This window comes from Diabrotica undecimpunctata, chromosome 4 (genome assembly GCF_040954645.1).
Source record: "Diabrotica undecimpunctata isolate CICGRU chromosome 4, icDiaUnde3, whole genome shotgun sequence".
Taxonomy (NCBI): domain Eukaryota; kingdom Metazoa; phylum Arthropoda; class Insecta; order Coleoptera; family Chrysomelidae; genus Diabrotica; species Diabrotica undecimpunctata.
This window is the reverse complement of record NC_092806.1, coordinates 156509558-156528124: the sequence shown is the minus strand read 5'-3', so window position 1 is coordinate 156528124 and position 18567 is coordinate 156509558. Positions and strand designations below refer to the sequence as shown.

At 33.0% G+C, this 18567-nt stretch overlaps 1 protein-coding gene across 1 annotated transcript in view; it reads right to left on the bottom strand.

Annotated features, from left to right (window-relative positions):
• Skel (DM13 and DOMON_DOH domain-containing protein skeletor) overlaps positions 1 to 18567 on the bottom strand; it is a 158380-nt gene continuing 139813 nt past the window's right edge. Inside the window, exons 7-13 of the mRNA XM_072530674.1 lie at positions 9407 to 9591; positions 6853 to 7228; positions 6144 to 6416; positions 4361 to 4554; positions 2201 to 2425; positions 206 to 373; positions 1 to 141 (exon numbers count right to left, since the gene is read on the bottom strand). Coding sequence (XP_072386775.1) covers positions 133 to 141; positions 206 to 373; positions 2201 to 2425; positions 4361 to 4554; positions 6144 to 6416; positions 6853 to 7228; positions 9407 to 9591 — 1430 coding nt within the window. The 3' untranslated portion in view covers positions 1 to 132. The remainder of the gene's footprint in view (positions 142 to 205; positions 374 to 2200; positions 2426 to 4360; positions 4555 to 6143; positions 6417 to 6852; positions 7229 to 9406; positions 9592 to 18567) is intronic.

The following is an 18567-nucleotide window of genomic DNA, read 5'->3' as shown; positions in this document are numbered from 1 at the left end:
AGTGCAAGTGCTCAGGCTGTTGGTAGTAATGGAAGTTGGGTCTAGTTCTAAGGTGGAAGTTTTGCTGTGCTGGTGTTTGAAGTGGATTTAGATTTGGTAACTGCTCCGATGACTTTTCTACAGGCGCCGAAGTTACTTTCTCTGAAATTATTGATTTAGTGTCTTTATCTTCGATGTCTTCTGTAATAATATTAATTTGTTTTACCCTTGTCTCGACGCGAAGAGAGGGACTGTCTTCTAGGTCGGTGTCCAATTTGTCCAAAATGCTTTGAGGCGCAGGGACAATCGCCGGCTTGATCTCGCTTGCTTCGGCTTTGCGATCGCAGCTGTCCAGGACGTGAATTTTCCAGCCCAAGTATCGGTGAGTGAAGCACTAAAACAAAAATAATATTACGATCAAATCTATAGATATATGTGCATAAGTAAGGTTCCAAATACAAAATCTCATAGTTATAAGAGTTTTAAGCAATTTGTTTCCTGTTTTCTGATGAATCAACACTTTGTTTAAACGGAACCGTTAATAAACGGTGCCCAGCCTTATTTAAGGAATGATGTACGTGATTATCTTCAAGAAATATTTCGGGATGAGTAGAAAAAGATTTATCGAATGGCAATCTAGTTCTCCCGATTTAACCCCCTTAGACTTTTGGTTGTGGAAAAGCAAAGTCTATGTAAACAGGCAAGACAGTATCGAAGAGCTGAAATAAGGCATCAGAGAAGAAATTTTAAACATCACTCCTAACTAATCAAAAAAAAAAAAAATAGTAGAACAAAACAGAATAGATATCAAGCATCCTAATACCTCTCTTCAAAAAGAGAGTGACAAATAGGACCCAGAAAATACAGAGGAATTAGTTTATTAAACACAACATTAAAATTAACAACCAAAGTATTAACAGATAAATTAAATAAAATTATAACACTAGCAGAAGAACAACAAGGTTTTAGGTCGGGAAGATCATGAACCGACGCTATATTTATAATGAGGCAAGTGCAAGAGAAATCATTAGAATACAATAAACTAGCATATCTATGTTTTGTGAACCTTAAGAAGGCATTTAATCGGGTCAAATTAAAGGACACTATCCACTTATTATACGCGAGAGAGATACCTCTAGGAATAATCAAAACGATCGAAAATATATACCAGAACAACACAATAAAAGCAAAAGTAGAAGAAGAACTAACGGACCCTATTGAAGCTGGCAATAAGATAAGACAGGGAGATTCCCTGAGCCCTCTATAGTTCAACCTGATTATAGATGAAATAATAAAAAAGTAAGAATTAAAAAAGGATACCAAATGAGAGAAAAACAACTTAAAATAATCTGCTATGCATATTACGTAATACTATTTTCTCAGAGTAAAGATGATTTATATAACCAATTTAATATAACCGTCAGATAATTTAACAAGCTCATTTCCCCAAAAAAGACAAAATGTATGGTTACAACAGCAAATTTATTAAGATGTAAATTGGAGCTTGAAGGCCAGATAATAGAACAAGTGATGGAGTTTAAATATCGAAACCGAAGTGGAAGATCAAGTGAATAGAACGAACAGAGTCGCAGGCTGAATGAAACAATATAGAGAAATAAAAATATCGGGAAAGAAACGAAAGGCAGAATTTACAGAACAGTCATCAGACCAACAATGACATCCGCGGCAGAAACAAGACCTGACACAGACAGGACAAAAAGGATGTTAGAAACAGCAGAGATGAAAACAATTTATAGTAAAACAGGTAAATTGGAAATTTCAGATACTTTAGTTGTTGGTGATATTGAAGTAAATGGGATTTTGTGATGACAACGATATTCCAATATACTTGGTTGGGAGTAGAATGTGGAAGTGAAATGGTTGATGATGGGTGTAGATTGGAAAATAAGAAACAGAATCGGATCCTGAACTTAGTAAAAGAAAATATCTTGTGCTGGAAGTTTCAAGTGATTTTTGATTTTTTTAGTTTGAAAGTATTTCTATGAGTTAAAATTAATAATTATAAAAAGAAAAAGTTGTAGCTGTGTTTGGCGTATGATTTCTTTTAAGAAGAAGCTTGCAGTATTTGTAAGTACAAAAACTTTGCCATTACTCATCGTGAGATACATAGATAAGGGATAGAACAATAGAAAACTTATTAAAAAAAAATATACATATGCATAATATGTAAAAATATTCTCGTATAGATTGATGTACTTACATGATAGTAAACAGTATCCGGTGTATTCTTATCCGGTGTCCATTGGATAAATCCGGGCTCTCCTTGATCGCATTTAAGCTCCAGCGATCTCTGGTAAGCTCCGAAGGATGGAAAATCATCTGCGTCCATATCACTTGTCGGTGTCCAGTAACACGACCTTCCTGTACCAGATGGTACTAGGGAACCGTCTGATTCTTTACGTGCTCCGGCAAAAATGCGGATTTTCTGAAAATACAATTTAAATGTAAACACTGTTTCGATAAGAAAAAAGGTGCATGAACCGACACAAACGAAGCAATTGGTTGCTATGTTCACCGAAAAGGAGTTACTGGAAAAATATTGTAGATATTTTAGATTTATGTTATAAAAAAAAAAAAATAATAATAATCATGTTTTGGTAAGTAAAACAGAAAGAGGATCACGATAAATAATATAATGTTGGGTGATTTTCAATAAATTATGCAATTTACTTCGTACTTTAGATTTTATTATCATAAGAAGGCTTAGAGTTCTCTTTTTTAATACAGAGTTTTAAGTAAGGAACTCTTTAATTATCTCGGACACAGTTAGCACGATTTATATAAATTTTGGTTTGTGAGGGTTTTATAATACGGCTAATTTTTAGTCGTATTTACATTGTTGTAAAATTTTTCGATTTTCTGGAAATATAAGAAACTTTGATATTTAAAATAAACCACCCTGTATATTATTTTATTAATATACAGGGTGGTTAAAAACTAAATAAAATTATAAACAATTATAAAATAATATAAAAAATTATAAAAAATTATAAAAAATTATAAAAAATTATAAAAAATTATAAAAAATTATAAAAAATTATAAAAAATTATAAAAAATTATAAAAAATTATAAAAAATTATAAAAAATTATACAAAATTATAAAAAATTATAAAAAATTATAAAAAATTATAAAAAATTATAAAAAATTATAAAAAATTATAAAAAATTATAAAAATTTTTAAAAAATTATAAAAAATTATTAAAAACTAGTGATTTTGTCCGTCACCATGTGACGGGGGATCCAATCAATTGCATCTACAATCACTGAGCTTAATTTTTTCTGCCTTCCTCCTATTTAAGGCTAGAATGAAAACAGAATAATATTTTAATCTGTTGTACATCTTTCATAACAAATAAGTCACTTTTGAAGAGTCGCTCAACTTGTTTGGCAATTTATTTGTTGGGAAAGCTCGACTTTTGTATTATATTATTAGTATCTAGTATCTATTATATTAAATTATGGAAGATTATGAAAATTTTTGAAACATAATAGAAAATTATAAAAAAATTAAATAAAATTAAATAAAATTAAATAAAATTAAATAAAATTAAATAAAATTAAATAAAATTAAATAAAATTAAGTAAAATTAAACAAAATTATAAAAAAATATATTAATCTGGTCATTTGCAAAGCCGAATATGTACACCGTTATATTATTGAGAGGTATACCTATATTTCTACATTTTCATTCCCAAGATTTTTCTAGAAATATTTTAAAGAGCGTGGGTGGAAGAGACTGTTTTGATTTTATACAAAAAAATGTGTAAAGTTATTTTGATTCCGTTTATAAATCAAAACCTGGCAATATTTGCGAATCAAAAGATAATATAACCTTAGTGATTTAAAGAATTGAGCAGACAAACATATTAAAAAATGTATACAGAAGATTAGATAAAAAAATATTTAGTATTTTTTAAGGATTTGACAAAGAAAATATTGAGGAAGTGATCCATTTGAAATAACAAAATTTATTATATTTCCAGAAAAACAGAAAGTCTGGCAACAATGTAAATACTACCTTAAAATTGGCCGTATTATAAAATTTAAAATAGAAATCGCAAGTTAAAATTTATATAAACCATGCAGTGTATTTAAGATATAATTGAGGCATTCCATACCTCAAATTCCCTCTGTAAATACAAATATGAAATTATTTTATGTGAATGATTTATTACTTTGTGAAATTATTTTACAGACTGTTTATGATATACTGACCGTTTCCCCAAGAGATGATTTAAATTAGTTTAAAAATTTACCTACCTCTCTTCATCATATTAAAAATTATCATTTTTATCTCTTAACATCTACCTGCTAGGTGTAAAATACGACACCAGACCTATTTCTTTTTTCAACTAACCCTTTTTTCTTCTGGTGTTTTGTACTCGTAGCCTCCAACAGGGTCGTCGGTTATGTAAAAGGGGTGATATTTAGCTGGTATGTCTGGATTCTCGCCACCTTCTACGACGAATGTGTATTCAGTGCCTCTGACTACGTATATCTCTGGAATGAGAAGACCGTTGATGTACCAGCTGATGCCCCAGCCGACGTGACCTAAAATATTATGTAATCTTACATATAATAATCTTCTAATATAATAAATACATTAGAGATAGTGCAAACACTCCTGACCATGGAGCTGCGCGAAGGCGGAGTCAAAATTCACGTAAAGGCAGAAAAGTTCTATTGCAAACCAAATTTCGTCTACTGCGCCGTGGTCAGGAGTGTTTGCACTATCTCTACCAAAATATTAAATACACTAAAAATTTCACTTAAAGTTTATTTTTTGTTAAACTTCGTTTGACAACCACCAGATATTCTTATTCCAAAGTTCTTTACTGATATTTTTCAATTACATCATCTCTAATAATTCTCACCACATTTCTATCAAATTATATTATGATTTTCATTTACGTTTTAGCTAATTTTTTCTACTATGTTTGCCCTGAATAAACCCTTTTTCTCATCTTTTAACATTAACCTCTTGATTTTTTGTGGTTCCCTCCGTTTTGTTTTCTTTTTTGGATTTCCAGCACAAGTAAGTTATTGTAAAATATCTCACACGGTTTTTTAATATTTAGGTTGCATTTAATTATTAAACAAATAAACAATGTGTAAGTTAACAGTCGAGCAACCTCTTGCGCGATCCTATAGGGTCAGCAGTAATTATGTGTAACAGATTTTGTATCTTGTTTACGCTATCTGATTAACATCCAGAAAACTAAATATATGCCGGCCATATCAAGAATTCAACAAAATAACTTAGAGGTGCAACACGAAACGATAGAAATAGTAGAAGAATTCTGCTACTTAGGATCACTGGTAGACTACAAAAATAACACATACAACGAGATAAAAAAGAATATGCGTGGCTAACCGCTGTTATTTTGGCCTGGGCCCTCAACTAAGAGCGAGAAGTATGTCAATAGCAACAAAGTGCAAACTTTATAAAACAATAATACGCCCAGTGCTCACATACGGATTGGAAACATGGGCAATGACGACCCGAGATGAAGAGTTACTGCGAGTCTTTGAAAGAAAAGTATTGAGGACCATATATGGCGGAGTAAACGAACAAGGTCTGTGGAGAAGGCGATATAACTTTGAACTCTATAGACTTTTTGGTGATGCAGATATTGTGAAGACCATCAAAATAAACCGCCTAAGGTGGGTGGGCCATGTTATGCGCATGGATGAGAGTGATCCCACTAAAATAACTCTGCTAAACAGGCCGGTCGGAAGAAAAAGAAGGGGGCGACCTAAACTCAGATATCTGGACGATGTACAGGAAGATCTGAGGGAGATTGGAGTGAGGGGCTGGAGAAGACAGACACTCGATAGGGAAGGATGGAAGAATGTTTTGAAGCAGGCCAAGGCTCACGAAGGGCTGTAGCGCCAACTGATGACATATTCTCTTTTAGGTTGACTCTTAAGTGCTCTGGTTGCAGATAATACGAAGATTCCTTCTTCTAATAGAGTCTCTAGTTGGTGGACTATTCCTCTTCCTGGAACTTAACGTTAATACAAGAACGCATATTGGTCATAATATTGATAATATTTATCTCAAATAAAGCTATTAATTTTATTCATATAATTTTGACAAATAAAATACCCACGGTGGTGGTTAATATTTTGTCTCTCACCTGTTATAGCTGGATATCCTCTCTTCCCGCCTGTTGGACCCATTTGGGCATAAAATACGCCATCGTCAGGCTCATCACACTGAATTGGAGGAATTACCCATGCATCCCGTTTACTAACGCTAGTTTGAGTGGGTTTTGCGACGCGAGTGTCAGTTTCTTTTTGGGGCTGTCTTCTTCTATTAGGCTCAGCTTGTTCTTTTGTCCTGGAAGCGCTATTCTGCGAATCTTCTGGAAGTGAATTTTGGGCTCCTCTTTGGGGAATTCGTCTTCTAACTGTGAAATGGAAAAAATAGAGATTTGCACGTAAAGGGAATATCGATTTTATAGTATAAGTATGTCTAAATTAAAGCAAGATATGAAGAAAAGTATTCACAAAAAAGATGATGAAAAAGATTCTAACGCGTTCGATAAAGATCACGTTTGAAGCGAAACTTAGTCCCATCTAGAGCATTCGATTTGATTCCGGTTCGAATCGATATGCAGAAATATATATAAAGAACAATTTGGCTTTTAGAGTCGTTAAAATAAATGGGTACGGTTAAGTAAAAAATTTTTATAAATTAATTGTGTTTTTAGTGTTGGTGTTAGATGACTCTAAATTAATTAATATAGGGATTAGAAGATAGTAAATAAATTAAAATAAACATTACAATAAAAAATACAATATTTGTAGTACAAGTGAATAGAATGAACACAGCAAACACTTTACCACTTGTTCTCCTTGGGGCACTAGTAGTAGGTTCTTCGCTGTACTCCTTCTCAACGTACGATGTTTCCTTGGTATCTACAGGCTGATGTTGAGCATATACAGCAGCCATTGCTGGTTGGTCTGTCTCCGGCATGGGACAATTCCATCTTGCAGGTCTTCCAAAGTCGATAAGATGTGTTTTCTTGAGGTATTTGCTGTGGAAAGATACTTCGTCTCTTTGGTTCAGCGGTCCGATCGCCCAGATGATAGCTTGGGAATGATTAGTGTATATGGGACGGTCGAACTGATCGGATGCTCGTAGTGGACGTTGGTAGGTTACGATGGAGTAGCCGTTAACCATTGCTGCGTTCAGTAGACGAATGCTGTTGGTATTTTCCTAAGAGTAATTACAATTAATTTTATGAATATATTAATAGTATTTTAAAAATATTCTATTGGTTTTTAAACCAATAAATACCCTAAAAAATGGATTTTAAATGCATCAAATGATTTTTCAAACATATCTTTTCTCTAAGAGTTATGAAACTTTACCTAATGAATTAATGATTTACCAAACGTTAATCAATTAAGGTCAATTTCAAATGGTACAGTTAATAGTACAGTTTCGCAACCTACAACACTTGGGACTTCCTTGACTTCGTCAACCTCCCATTATTCATTCTTATTTTTATTAATTGTTTAAAAATAAACAGTCAAAGTAGCCATTAACAACACTAAGACTGTAAGGAACTTGTTTTTCAAAACTAAAACTTCTTTCTTTCCTCTTGAACTAATCAATGTTATTTACCACATTCCTGGTGCATAGGAAGGCTAGACTCGGCGTTCATTTTAGGGTAGATTAATTTCATAGCATAGTGATATTAACTGATCCAAACAACATGCTATCACGTCTAAACTCAGGGTTAACTTTGAGGGGGTGAAAATTCTTTGTAATGAAAGACGGTTTTTGAAAATGTGTTAAGTCAGTGTCAGACGGTCAAATATTTACTCAAACTAGTGGACGCTTCACATGATGTAAACAGCTTTTTTCTCTCTTTAAAACTTTTATTTTTATTTTATAACAAAATAGGAAGACAAATACAGAGCACACCGTCAACCAAAGAATAAAAGGAAAATGAATTTCATCACGTTATGTCTAACTGTTGATTGTCATTTGTCTTTTGATATTTTTCGACCAATCAAAATTAAAGTTTGATAAAACTGACCTTGACAAATCGAAGATCCTCTATTTTTGGAGGATTTGATCAAATTCATGATGTGACATCATATGCTGTCCATTTTTTGGTTTGGTTAAACTAGTCTGGTAAAATATTTGACCGTCTGATACGGACTTTTCATACCTAAACATCCACATTTGCTTCGCACAACTTTCCCGAGAACGTTGTTTCTTGTAGCAATCTTTTATCTGGTACACTGGCAACGTTATTTATATATTAGTGAGCGGTCTAATGCGACTCCAAGATATTTGGATCTGTCAGTATGTTCCAAGTGTTGTCTCTCCCAGGATACGTTCAGTTTTACATGTGCCAGATGGGTATTGAGATGGAATGTACACACTTAAGATTTAATAGAGTTTGATTTTAGTAAATTTTGATTGTAATAGGTTGACATTTTAAAGTCTCTTAGATTGTCGATTCTATCTGTGCAAACGTTTTCCATTTTACAGCGATACCAAGATCGTCAGCGTAAATAATGCTCTCAGCTTGGGGGTGATTTGTCTGGTTGTTTGTGTAAATGTTAAATAAAGACGGGGCCAGAACGCCTCCTTGGGGTAGGCCTTTTTGCTGCGTTAGCTGTCTGATTTCTTTCCATTTAGCACAAAGTAAAAACGTCTATTATATAGCAATAGCAATGATCTAATGATCTCTGCTAGATCGTAGTCAAACACAGTGTTATAGATCTTAGCAAGCTTCTACGGTTTATTGTATCGTATGACTCCATGAGGTCTACCAAGGCTACCTCCAGTATTTCTATCTGTTTAAATCCCTTCCCTATGTAGTCTGTTAGTTCGGTACTTGGCCTATGCAGGATTTTCCTGACTTGACATACAGTTTATACAGATGATATAGCAGGGATATCGGATGGTAAGTAATCGGTATTTGGAAGTTTTTCCCGGGTTTCAGGTTGGCCACTTCTATTAATTTGTGCCACAATTTTGGGATTAGGTAGGTAGTCCAACAATTATTAAATAAAAGTTTATGTTGTTTCGATTGTTTCGATTTTTTTCAGAAGTACTTTATTTGCTCTGCTAGGTCTTTATACACAACAGCTGATTTTCTCCCTAGTTAATCTTAATCTCGCAAATGAAGATTTGGGTATGAAAGTAAATGCTAAGAAGACGAAAACCATGATTATGCGTCGAAATAATAATTATCCACTCAACTACAGAAGACTTCAAGTGTCAAGCAGTTTACCTATTTGGACTATCTGGTAAACAAGAGCTGGAACTGTAAGACTGAAATCTTGCTAAGAATTCAGACTGCCTAAAAATTCAGCTGACAAAAAAATGAAACGACACCTAAAGAAGAAAAATATATAATAAAAAGCTACTTACACCTAGTCTATTGTCAGGACATGATCCAGTTGGTCCGGAACACTGTGATTTGTCTTTCAGATAGTAATCTTCCGCAAATCCTTTAAGAGTTTCTTTGTCAACCCATGCTACAACTACGTCACCACCGATCATGACAGTTTTAGAATCATCGCCAGAGAGACCAAAGGACATATATTCACCATCATCTGAAATACAAAATAATAATATTTTATAGTGTTTCTCCTACTGTTGCTTTGTTTGAATTTTTTTTATAAAATAATAGTAATTTTGCCATCAAAGGGATGCCATATTATCGCCCACTCTTGATTTTATACCAATTATTTTAAAATTCGTTAAAATAATTTAAATAATTCATTTTTGTTTCGACGGAAATAAAAGTTTTGTCGATTTTCATTTTGTTTTTGAACTAATTTCCCTTTCATAAAGCCTCACCGGCACGGGCTTTCATTCATCAAACCATTTTTGTGGGCATTTCAATAACAGGCCGCAAAAAACATCCGATATATGTTATGTCGAAAATTTATTCATCCATGTAGACGTGCAACAAATGATTGTATTTTGTGCTTTGTGTTTTATCTGACAGTTCGTTAGAGTTGTCAGATTTTAATTTATCACTCGACAAAAATAAGTAGTTGAGCCCGATTGGGAACTCGCCAAAATGGTTTTGGATCATTGTCGTTTATCTGAATTAAAGGGAATAGGTCGGTAATTTGTGCAAACAGCGTTTTAACTATTTAATTTTAATTATATCTAAATTAAACTAGTGAATAGAAAGAATAATATACATATACCTATATATGCAAAATAATCAGGAATAACACTAAATGTGGTAGTGATGTTGATATATGTGGCGATTTTAATTGTCATCATACTCGTTGGGGCTAGATATTAGATAGCAGTCAAGGAAATCGATTGGTAGATGCCATCGATAATACTAACATGATTATTCTAAATGATGGTCGATCAACCAAGATGGGCAGACCGAATGAAAGACCTTCCATTATTAAGGCCTTGAGGAAAGACCTTGGATCTAATCATTTTCCAATTCATATTACACTATCTCGAGAATACACTCCTATTAATATCATACCTACCAGAAAATGGATTAAATTTTCAGCTGACTGGATTGTGTTTCGAAACCTCATGGAATCACAATTTGATAAAAATTATAATCACAATAATTCCTTTGAATTCTTAATGAATTCAATAAATGAAGCAGCCTCGAAGTCAATCAAATCTCGGTCGAATAGTTGTAAAAAAACACCAAATTTTATCTGGTGGGACAATGAATGTACTATAATAATTGTTAACAACAGAAAAGGGGCCTATAAGATATATAAAAACAACACAAACTTTAAAAATTATCTCAAATTTAAATTATTCAAGCCAAAGCTAAATTTATTTTCAAGCAAAAGCAGTAGCTATGTTGGAAGAATTTTATTTTTTTTTATTTAAAGACAAAGTCGCATCCACCTAATGGTTATTAGCGACGGATCTGTACAATTTTACAAGAATAGGTATATTACATGGTTACAAATAAGATTTTTTTACAAAATAGTACTAAAAATAAAATAGGCAATTTTATACAAAAAAAGTTAAATCTTATGTAACACATCGATAGCTTTTAAATAATCTATTAAGTTCTTTAAATAAAACAAAAAGAGAAATCAAACGATTTCTACCTAGCGAAACCGAATTCAAATTTTTACCACTGTGTTTCCTAAAATTTGCGAAACAAACAGCTGGATAAATTACTCGGCAAGGGAATCTAAAATTGAATTCCACATGCCGTTCATCCTGGTCAAAATTCGTAGTAAATTCAGTCTCTGGTACTCCAAACGAAGTAAGTAATAAAACATAATCACAATTTGATATAATTACAATTTGATTACCGTCATTATGTTCTTTAAATAACTATTTTGACCTAACACAATTGATAAATTGGAATCTATATTATAAAGAGCTTGTTGATGTTTGAATTTGTCACATTCAAAGATATGTTTTACTGTTAAGGTTGAATTGCAGTGCTCGCATATTGGTGAGTTACATTTTGAAAAAAGATAAGAATGTGTGAGTCTAGTATGGCCTAATCGTAATCGATTAACTACACTCTGTTTATGTCAATTTTTGTAAAAAGGTTTAGTTCCTTTAACTCTGTCTTTAATTTGTCGTAGTTTAGACGTTGATATTTGCCATTCGTTATGCCAGACTTCTAAGATTTTTGCCTTAATAGAAAGCTTTAAGTCTTCTGAATCGCACTTTAATATTATTTCTGAATCCGTACTAGACACTGCACTACGCGCACTTAAGTCTGCTTCTTCATTTCCGGAGATACCCACATGAGAAGGAATCCATATGAAGTCAACTGTTCTTCCTTTTTCTTGACATGTGTGAAGTTCTGATTTGATCATTTTTTCAATTGGATGTTTAGGATATACTCGTTCAATTGAAGTAATCGGACTCAGAGAATCAGAAAGAATCACCTCTTTGATGATATTTTTATTATTAATAAACCTAATTGCTCGATAAAGAGCGAGTAATTCGGCTGTGTATATGCTACAGTGGGGAGATAGTTGAAATATATATTTACTTGAATTGATCACAAAAGCGGCACCAACTCCATTGTTAGATTTTGAAGCATCTGTAAATATTTTGGAGAAATTTTCATAAGTTTGGAGTATATTTGACAAAATAGTTTTTATTTCTGAAGGACGTATTTCCGACTTATTATATTTGCTCAAATATACATTACACTGTGGAATATTGATTGACCAAGGGATATGAGGATCGGTGATGTTTGGATCGAATAAGTCAGGAAAATCAAAGTTTAATTTCTTACAATATGTTCTAATTCTTTCATAGTATGCTTTTCTTAGTTTATCATTATAATTAAAAAGTTCGTTATATTTATCTGTGAAGGTGTTAGTGTAAATAGATTTTTCTGGATTATAGTATACCGAGGATGAATGTGTTAATGGCAGTTGCATTCGCCTGTGGTAAAGGGATGGCTCACCAAGTTCAGCGTATATGTTCTCAATAAGTATACTTTTAAATGCTCGTAGTGCGATTCTTAGACCATTATTATAAATTGTATCTAGAGATTTCAAAATAGACTTTCTGGCAGAACAATAAGCGATGCATCCATAATCGAGTTTAGACCTGATTAATAAATTAAATATATATACATCATCATCATCATCAATCAGCCCTGAGTTGTCCATTGTTGAACATAGGCCTCCTCTAGACTTTTCCATCTGCTTCTGTTCTGCGCCTGTGCTATCCAATTGGTCACGATTCTTTTGAGGTCGTCGGTCCATCGCGTTGGGGGTCTTCCTCGGCTTCGCTTGTCAGCCCGTGGTCTCCACTCAAGCAATTTTTTTGTCCAGCTGTCGTCTTTCATTCTTGCAACATGTCCTGCCCATCTCTATGTTTGCCTTGTAATATGTTCGATAATGTCTTCCACTCCGGTTCGTCTACGAACTTCCTCGTTTCTTATTCTATTTCTTAAGCTTATTCCAAGCATTGATCTCTCCATCGTTCGTTGTGTCCTTCTCAATTTTTCGGCTGATGTTTTTGTGAGAGTTAAGGTTTCTGCTCCGTATGTGAGGACTCGTAGAACGCACTGGTTAAAAGCTTTTCTTTTTAAATGGATCGGTATATTTGTTTTAAATACATCTCTCATTTTTCCGAATGCAGCCCAACCCAGACTTATTCTTCTGAGTAGCTCGCATGTTTGGTTATTTTGCGTTAACCTTATTTCGTGACCCAAATACACATATTTTTTCACAAGTTCTATGGGCGACTTTTCGATTTCTATTAGCTCATTGGGGACGAGATTGGTCATCATTTTTGTTTTTCCATAGTTTATTTTTAAACCGACTTTCTGAGTTACTTGCTGTAGTTGTTGTAGCATAACTCTGGCTTCTCCTAAGTTGTCTGTTATGAGAACAATATCATCGGCATATCTGAGATGATTGAATATCTTTCCATCGATGCTAATTCCCTTTGATTCCCACTCTAGCTGTTTAAATGCGTACTCCATAACTGTTATAAAGAGTTTTGGCGACAAGGTATCTCCCTGCCGCACCCCTCTGCCAATTTTTATCTTCTCAGTCATGCAATGGAGGTTAACGGTTGTTGTCGCATTTTCGTATATATTTCGAATAATATTTGCATACCTGTGATCTATTCTGCATTCTGATAGTGCTTTTAAGATAGCAACTGTTTCAACTGTGTCAAATGCTTTGTGGAAGTCGACAAAGATAAAAGCAAGGGGTCTGTTATATTCGATAGACTTTTCAACTAGAGTTTTAAGGCATTGCAAATGGTCGTTTGTTCCGTGTCCCACACGAAATCCTGCCTGTTCTTCTGATTGATAGAAATCGAGTTTTGCTTCTAATCTGTTTGTCAGTATTCGAGTAAAGAGCTTGTATAGGTGGTTAAGCAAACTAATTGGCCTATAGTTTTAGCGATCTGATTTATCCCCTTTTTTGTGGAGGAGGATTGTAACCGAATTCTTCCATTTACTTGGAATGTTTTCACTATGCAGACATAGATTAAAAAGTGTTTGGATTCGGGACATCAAAAGTGGACCTCCTAGTTTATTTGTCTCAATGACTACACCATCTTCCCCCGGAGCTCTATTATTTTTCATATTTTTGAGGGCATGTTGAATTTCCTCTCGTGATATATCTGGTATATCCTCCGATCCTACATTATGTACCTTTTGTATTGGTTGTTCGATGAGCTCTGGAATAACTTGACTTTTGTATAATGTTTCATAGAAACTTTCCACTATATGTAATATGCTTGGTCTATCTGAGATAATATTTCCATTTTTGTCTTTAAGTTGGAAGATTTCTTTTTTGCCATTTTCCATTTTTCTCCTCAATGCTTTCATGCTTTTGTTGTCTTCTATAGTTTTTATAATTTTCTCGTTGTTTTATTTTCTAATATCCCGTCTGATGGCTTTAGAGATTTCTTTATTGATGCTGTCTATATCTTGTGAGTCAACATTTCCTTCACTTCTCAGCATTCTACGATCTTCCATTTTTTGTTTCGTTTCTTTACTAATTTTTTGTTCTTTTCCATGTTTAGGGCCAAATTTTTCCTAAGCTTGTATGTATGTATCTACTATTTCTTCGTTTAGGTTATTTACGTCTTCTCTTGTTGTATTTCTGAGTAAGTTACTGGTGATATATTTTTCAAAGTCAAGTTCATTCGTTGGGCGCATCCAAGGTTTGAATTTTTTACTTTTTATCATCTTCAGTCTTTCTTGCTTAATATTAATTTCTACAGTTGCTCGGACCATTCTATGATCGCTTGCAACCGAAAATTGATTTAAGATTGTAACATCTTTGACTACATGTTTTTTGTCAGTGATGATGAAGTCGATCTTATTTTTTGTCTTACCATCGGGGCTCTTCCAAGTCCATCTTCTATGGATCTTCTTATAGAAGAAGCTATTCATTAAATATAGATTGTTTTCTAATAGGAAATTAAAGAGTATTTCGCCCCTTTCGTTTCTACTGGTGTGCCAACATTTCCGAGGGCATTTTCAGCTGAAAAAAATGAAATATATATACAATGTGTATATAAATATATACACATGTGAATTACCACCGCACATAGTGTTGCATATCTCTATGATGACAGGTAGACTGTTAGTGATCTAATAATAGTACTTTTGATATTTGTGGTGTGTTTACTGTTGTTTGTTACTAATAATAAGAATAATGTAGCATAATTTTCGTGGGAGAAAGATTCTTGAACTACTAAAAAGTTCTGCGAATTCTTCTACTGCATTTACAGGTAAGCTACCTTTTTTGCTCATTATTTTTAACTTATTAACAAACGTAACCTCAAAAAGTTAAAGTAGTGATTTAGTACCAACCTTAGACTAGCAATATTATAAAATATATTCTACAACCAATATTATAAGCCTGGTTTTATTTCGGAATCAAATAATATTCCAAGCATGATGCTTTAATGAAGAGCATACTATTAGAGATGCCTTGAGTTTTGATAAAGAAGATGAGTCTTATATAGACAAAAGTTATGATGAACTACTCGTGGTGGAAATGAAATCGGATCTGCATTCTGCATTACTGAAATGGGCAGATACCGTCATTTCTGGCAGTGAGATAGAAGAAATCATACTATTATGCGTTTCTTTTGGATACACAATAAGTATCCTCAACTAAAAATCATTACTCGGAAGTTTATTCAATCCTTGTATGAGCCTCGGTAGAATATCAGTTCGATTTTCAACAATATCTTCAGGATTTTGTTCATTAAAAGAAAATGAGTAACCAAAAAGTTTATGATAAAAATAATCCAATAAAATAGAGTTGCCATATAACTTTACTAGCAAAGTATACACAAATACTCACAATCCAATGTTATTACTGTTTGATATGGTTATACTTTACTAACATAAACAACTTTTCTAATAAAAAAACACAGCTATAAGGATTCGAAAAATCTAAGAAAAACAAACTACAAACTTCTATGTATAACTAAACTACCGAAGTAAATCTCTGGTAAATATCTGTAACGAAATTAATAAAAACAAAATTATATACAACAGAATGGACATTCTTATTAACGAAATTCACGATATATTAGAAAATACAACCAAACAATACAAATATTTTAATTAATATACAAATAATAAAACAACTCTTCCTATTTTCCTCTTTTACCTAGTTTGTACATTTTAAAGACAGGTTCGTTATCGACTAATCACAAAAAGCAGTAATTTTAAACGTCCAACCTTCAAAATATTATTTGAACCAAATACTTATAATGAATCACTTACATGGATTTAATTAGTTGACAATAAAACATATAGAAAGCATTATAGACGATAACAGGAAGTAATTGGTCAAGTAAATAACCAATTACCAGCTGTAAATTGACTCATTTAACTGAAATAGGTGGATCATTTAATGAATCATTATCACTCAGAAGTTTCTACTAAAGGATCACACCCACATGGAGGCGGACACTGTCCATGCGCTTATAGAGCGAAAGAGAAAAAAAAAATAGAAACGGGATTTCTATTTTAACGCCCTAGGACTGGCAGCAGTTACTGAGACAAAACTCAATGAAATATACGGTACATAATATTGAACTAGAAGATTTTAAAAATTTTAGGACTTTGTATGATGTTAAACATCTCAAAATCCGCTGTTGATTAATATAAAAAGAGACATTAACAAACAACAAGTTCTTCTGTTAAACTGTGTTTAACTGCAAGTAAAACAAAACAGCATGGGAACTCTGTTTTGAAAAGTAATTTTCATGATGAAAATCAGGAGATTGACCTTGTTAGGTTTCGAAGGCGACACCTTACATTGCCAAAAGGTTTGCAACTGGTATCAAAAAGTCCAATACCTATATCACAACAAAAGTATAATGATTTATTAGCATTGCTGCCATTTGTTTCTAAATTTTCCCATGAATTTTATATAAACTTAAAGCATACTTGTATAGTGACTATCCAGAAGGAGACTTACTTGACGATGACTGAGTGGTTTGTACGTAAAATACCATTTTGGTTAAATACATAGACGTATTATTTATATTTGTAAAGATGAATTGTATGGTTAAATAAATTTTGTAAATCAAATAGTATTGTAGCTGTTATTGAATAACCCAAACTAAGTCTTACACTACAATAACTTTATTAGAGGGATACAACACCATGGCCATTAAAACGGTTAAAAACACCGAAAAAATTTGTTTTTATATTATAATAAATGCATTATGAAGATAACAATAGATATAATGCTCTGTTAAAATATTGTTTTAATATCTCAATAAATAGCTGCATCAATAACACTTTTTGGCGAGAAAAAGTTTAAAGCTGCTCTGCTGCAAAGTTATGAAAATGGATATAGTGTTGTATCTTGTATCCTACCGAGGTACAGATATACATATGAATATAAATACGTACATCCAATCAAGTTCAAGGTCAAGGTCAAGGTCAAGTTAATATAAAAAGAGATTCCACTCGATTACATAGAAAATTGTTTATCTATCGATCTAAATATCTAAAAACGTCCATTTTGAGGGATCCTTGTTTTTCCTCTTTCCTTTTTTAATAAATTACCTTAAAGTCCAGTATGGTGGCAGGGGTCATCTGGTTATTTAGGTTGTGGTTTTCTTGCTTTGCATTTTTAATTCTATGTCCTTCTAATAACCTCATAAAATGACCGCAATTAATATTTAAAGATACCAGAATGGGATGAGGTATAAATTTACAAAGATAAAAATTATTGAGGAAAATACACAAGGTATACTGCGCAGGAAAGAATTTAATATATGTACTTACAATGGTAGGAAATAATATATATATATATATATATATATATATATATATATATATATATATATATATATATATATTTAAAACGACATAGCAATATTAGTTGCCTGAAATATCTTGTAAAAAATTAAGTCATCTAATCCATGTCGATAGGTCGTGCGGGAGATGGAGACTAACACCTAACGCAAAAAAACACAAATAATTCTCTTCAGACATCCTAATCTTAGCAAACAATGTTGCCGAAAGAGTTGACCTTAGATTTTGGGAAGATTGACTTATCAGGCACGTGATTGAATACAGGGCTAAGATGCTCTGTTCAATCACGACCTAACACGACAACTGCTAGGACTGGAAAGAAAAAATCTGCGTAAAATAAATTACAAACGATACAACTACCCCTCCGCTCTCATACAGCAACTATCAATCAACCAGTACATAAATAAGAGGCTCTCCTCTCTGAGAAGGAGTTGTACGATTACAACCATCAGAGGTCAAACCTTCAGAGCCCAAAACATAATCAAAACTACCTGAGCATCCTTTGGCAATGTATTCATCAGATACCCCAAAAGAAAACTACCCTTCCTCCCATCAAAACTGCTGGCTCCAGCCAGCAACGAACTTCCTAATAAATACATTGACATCCTGGAGGCAAGTTTACTGTATTATTGCAACTAGCACAATTATTAACAAAAAATAATTTTTGAAAAGAACCGTTTTAGCACCAACCCTTTCACCTTTGACTAGCCTGGAAAGCTACCTCCTCCGCAGGAATCAACGTCCTCCGAGCCAATACCACCAGTGAGACACAAAGACCCCAGTGCCAAAACCC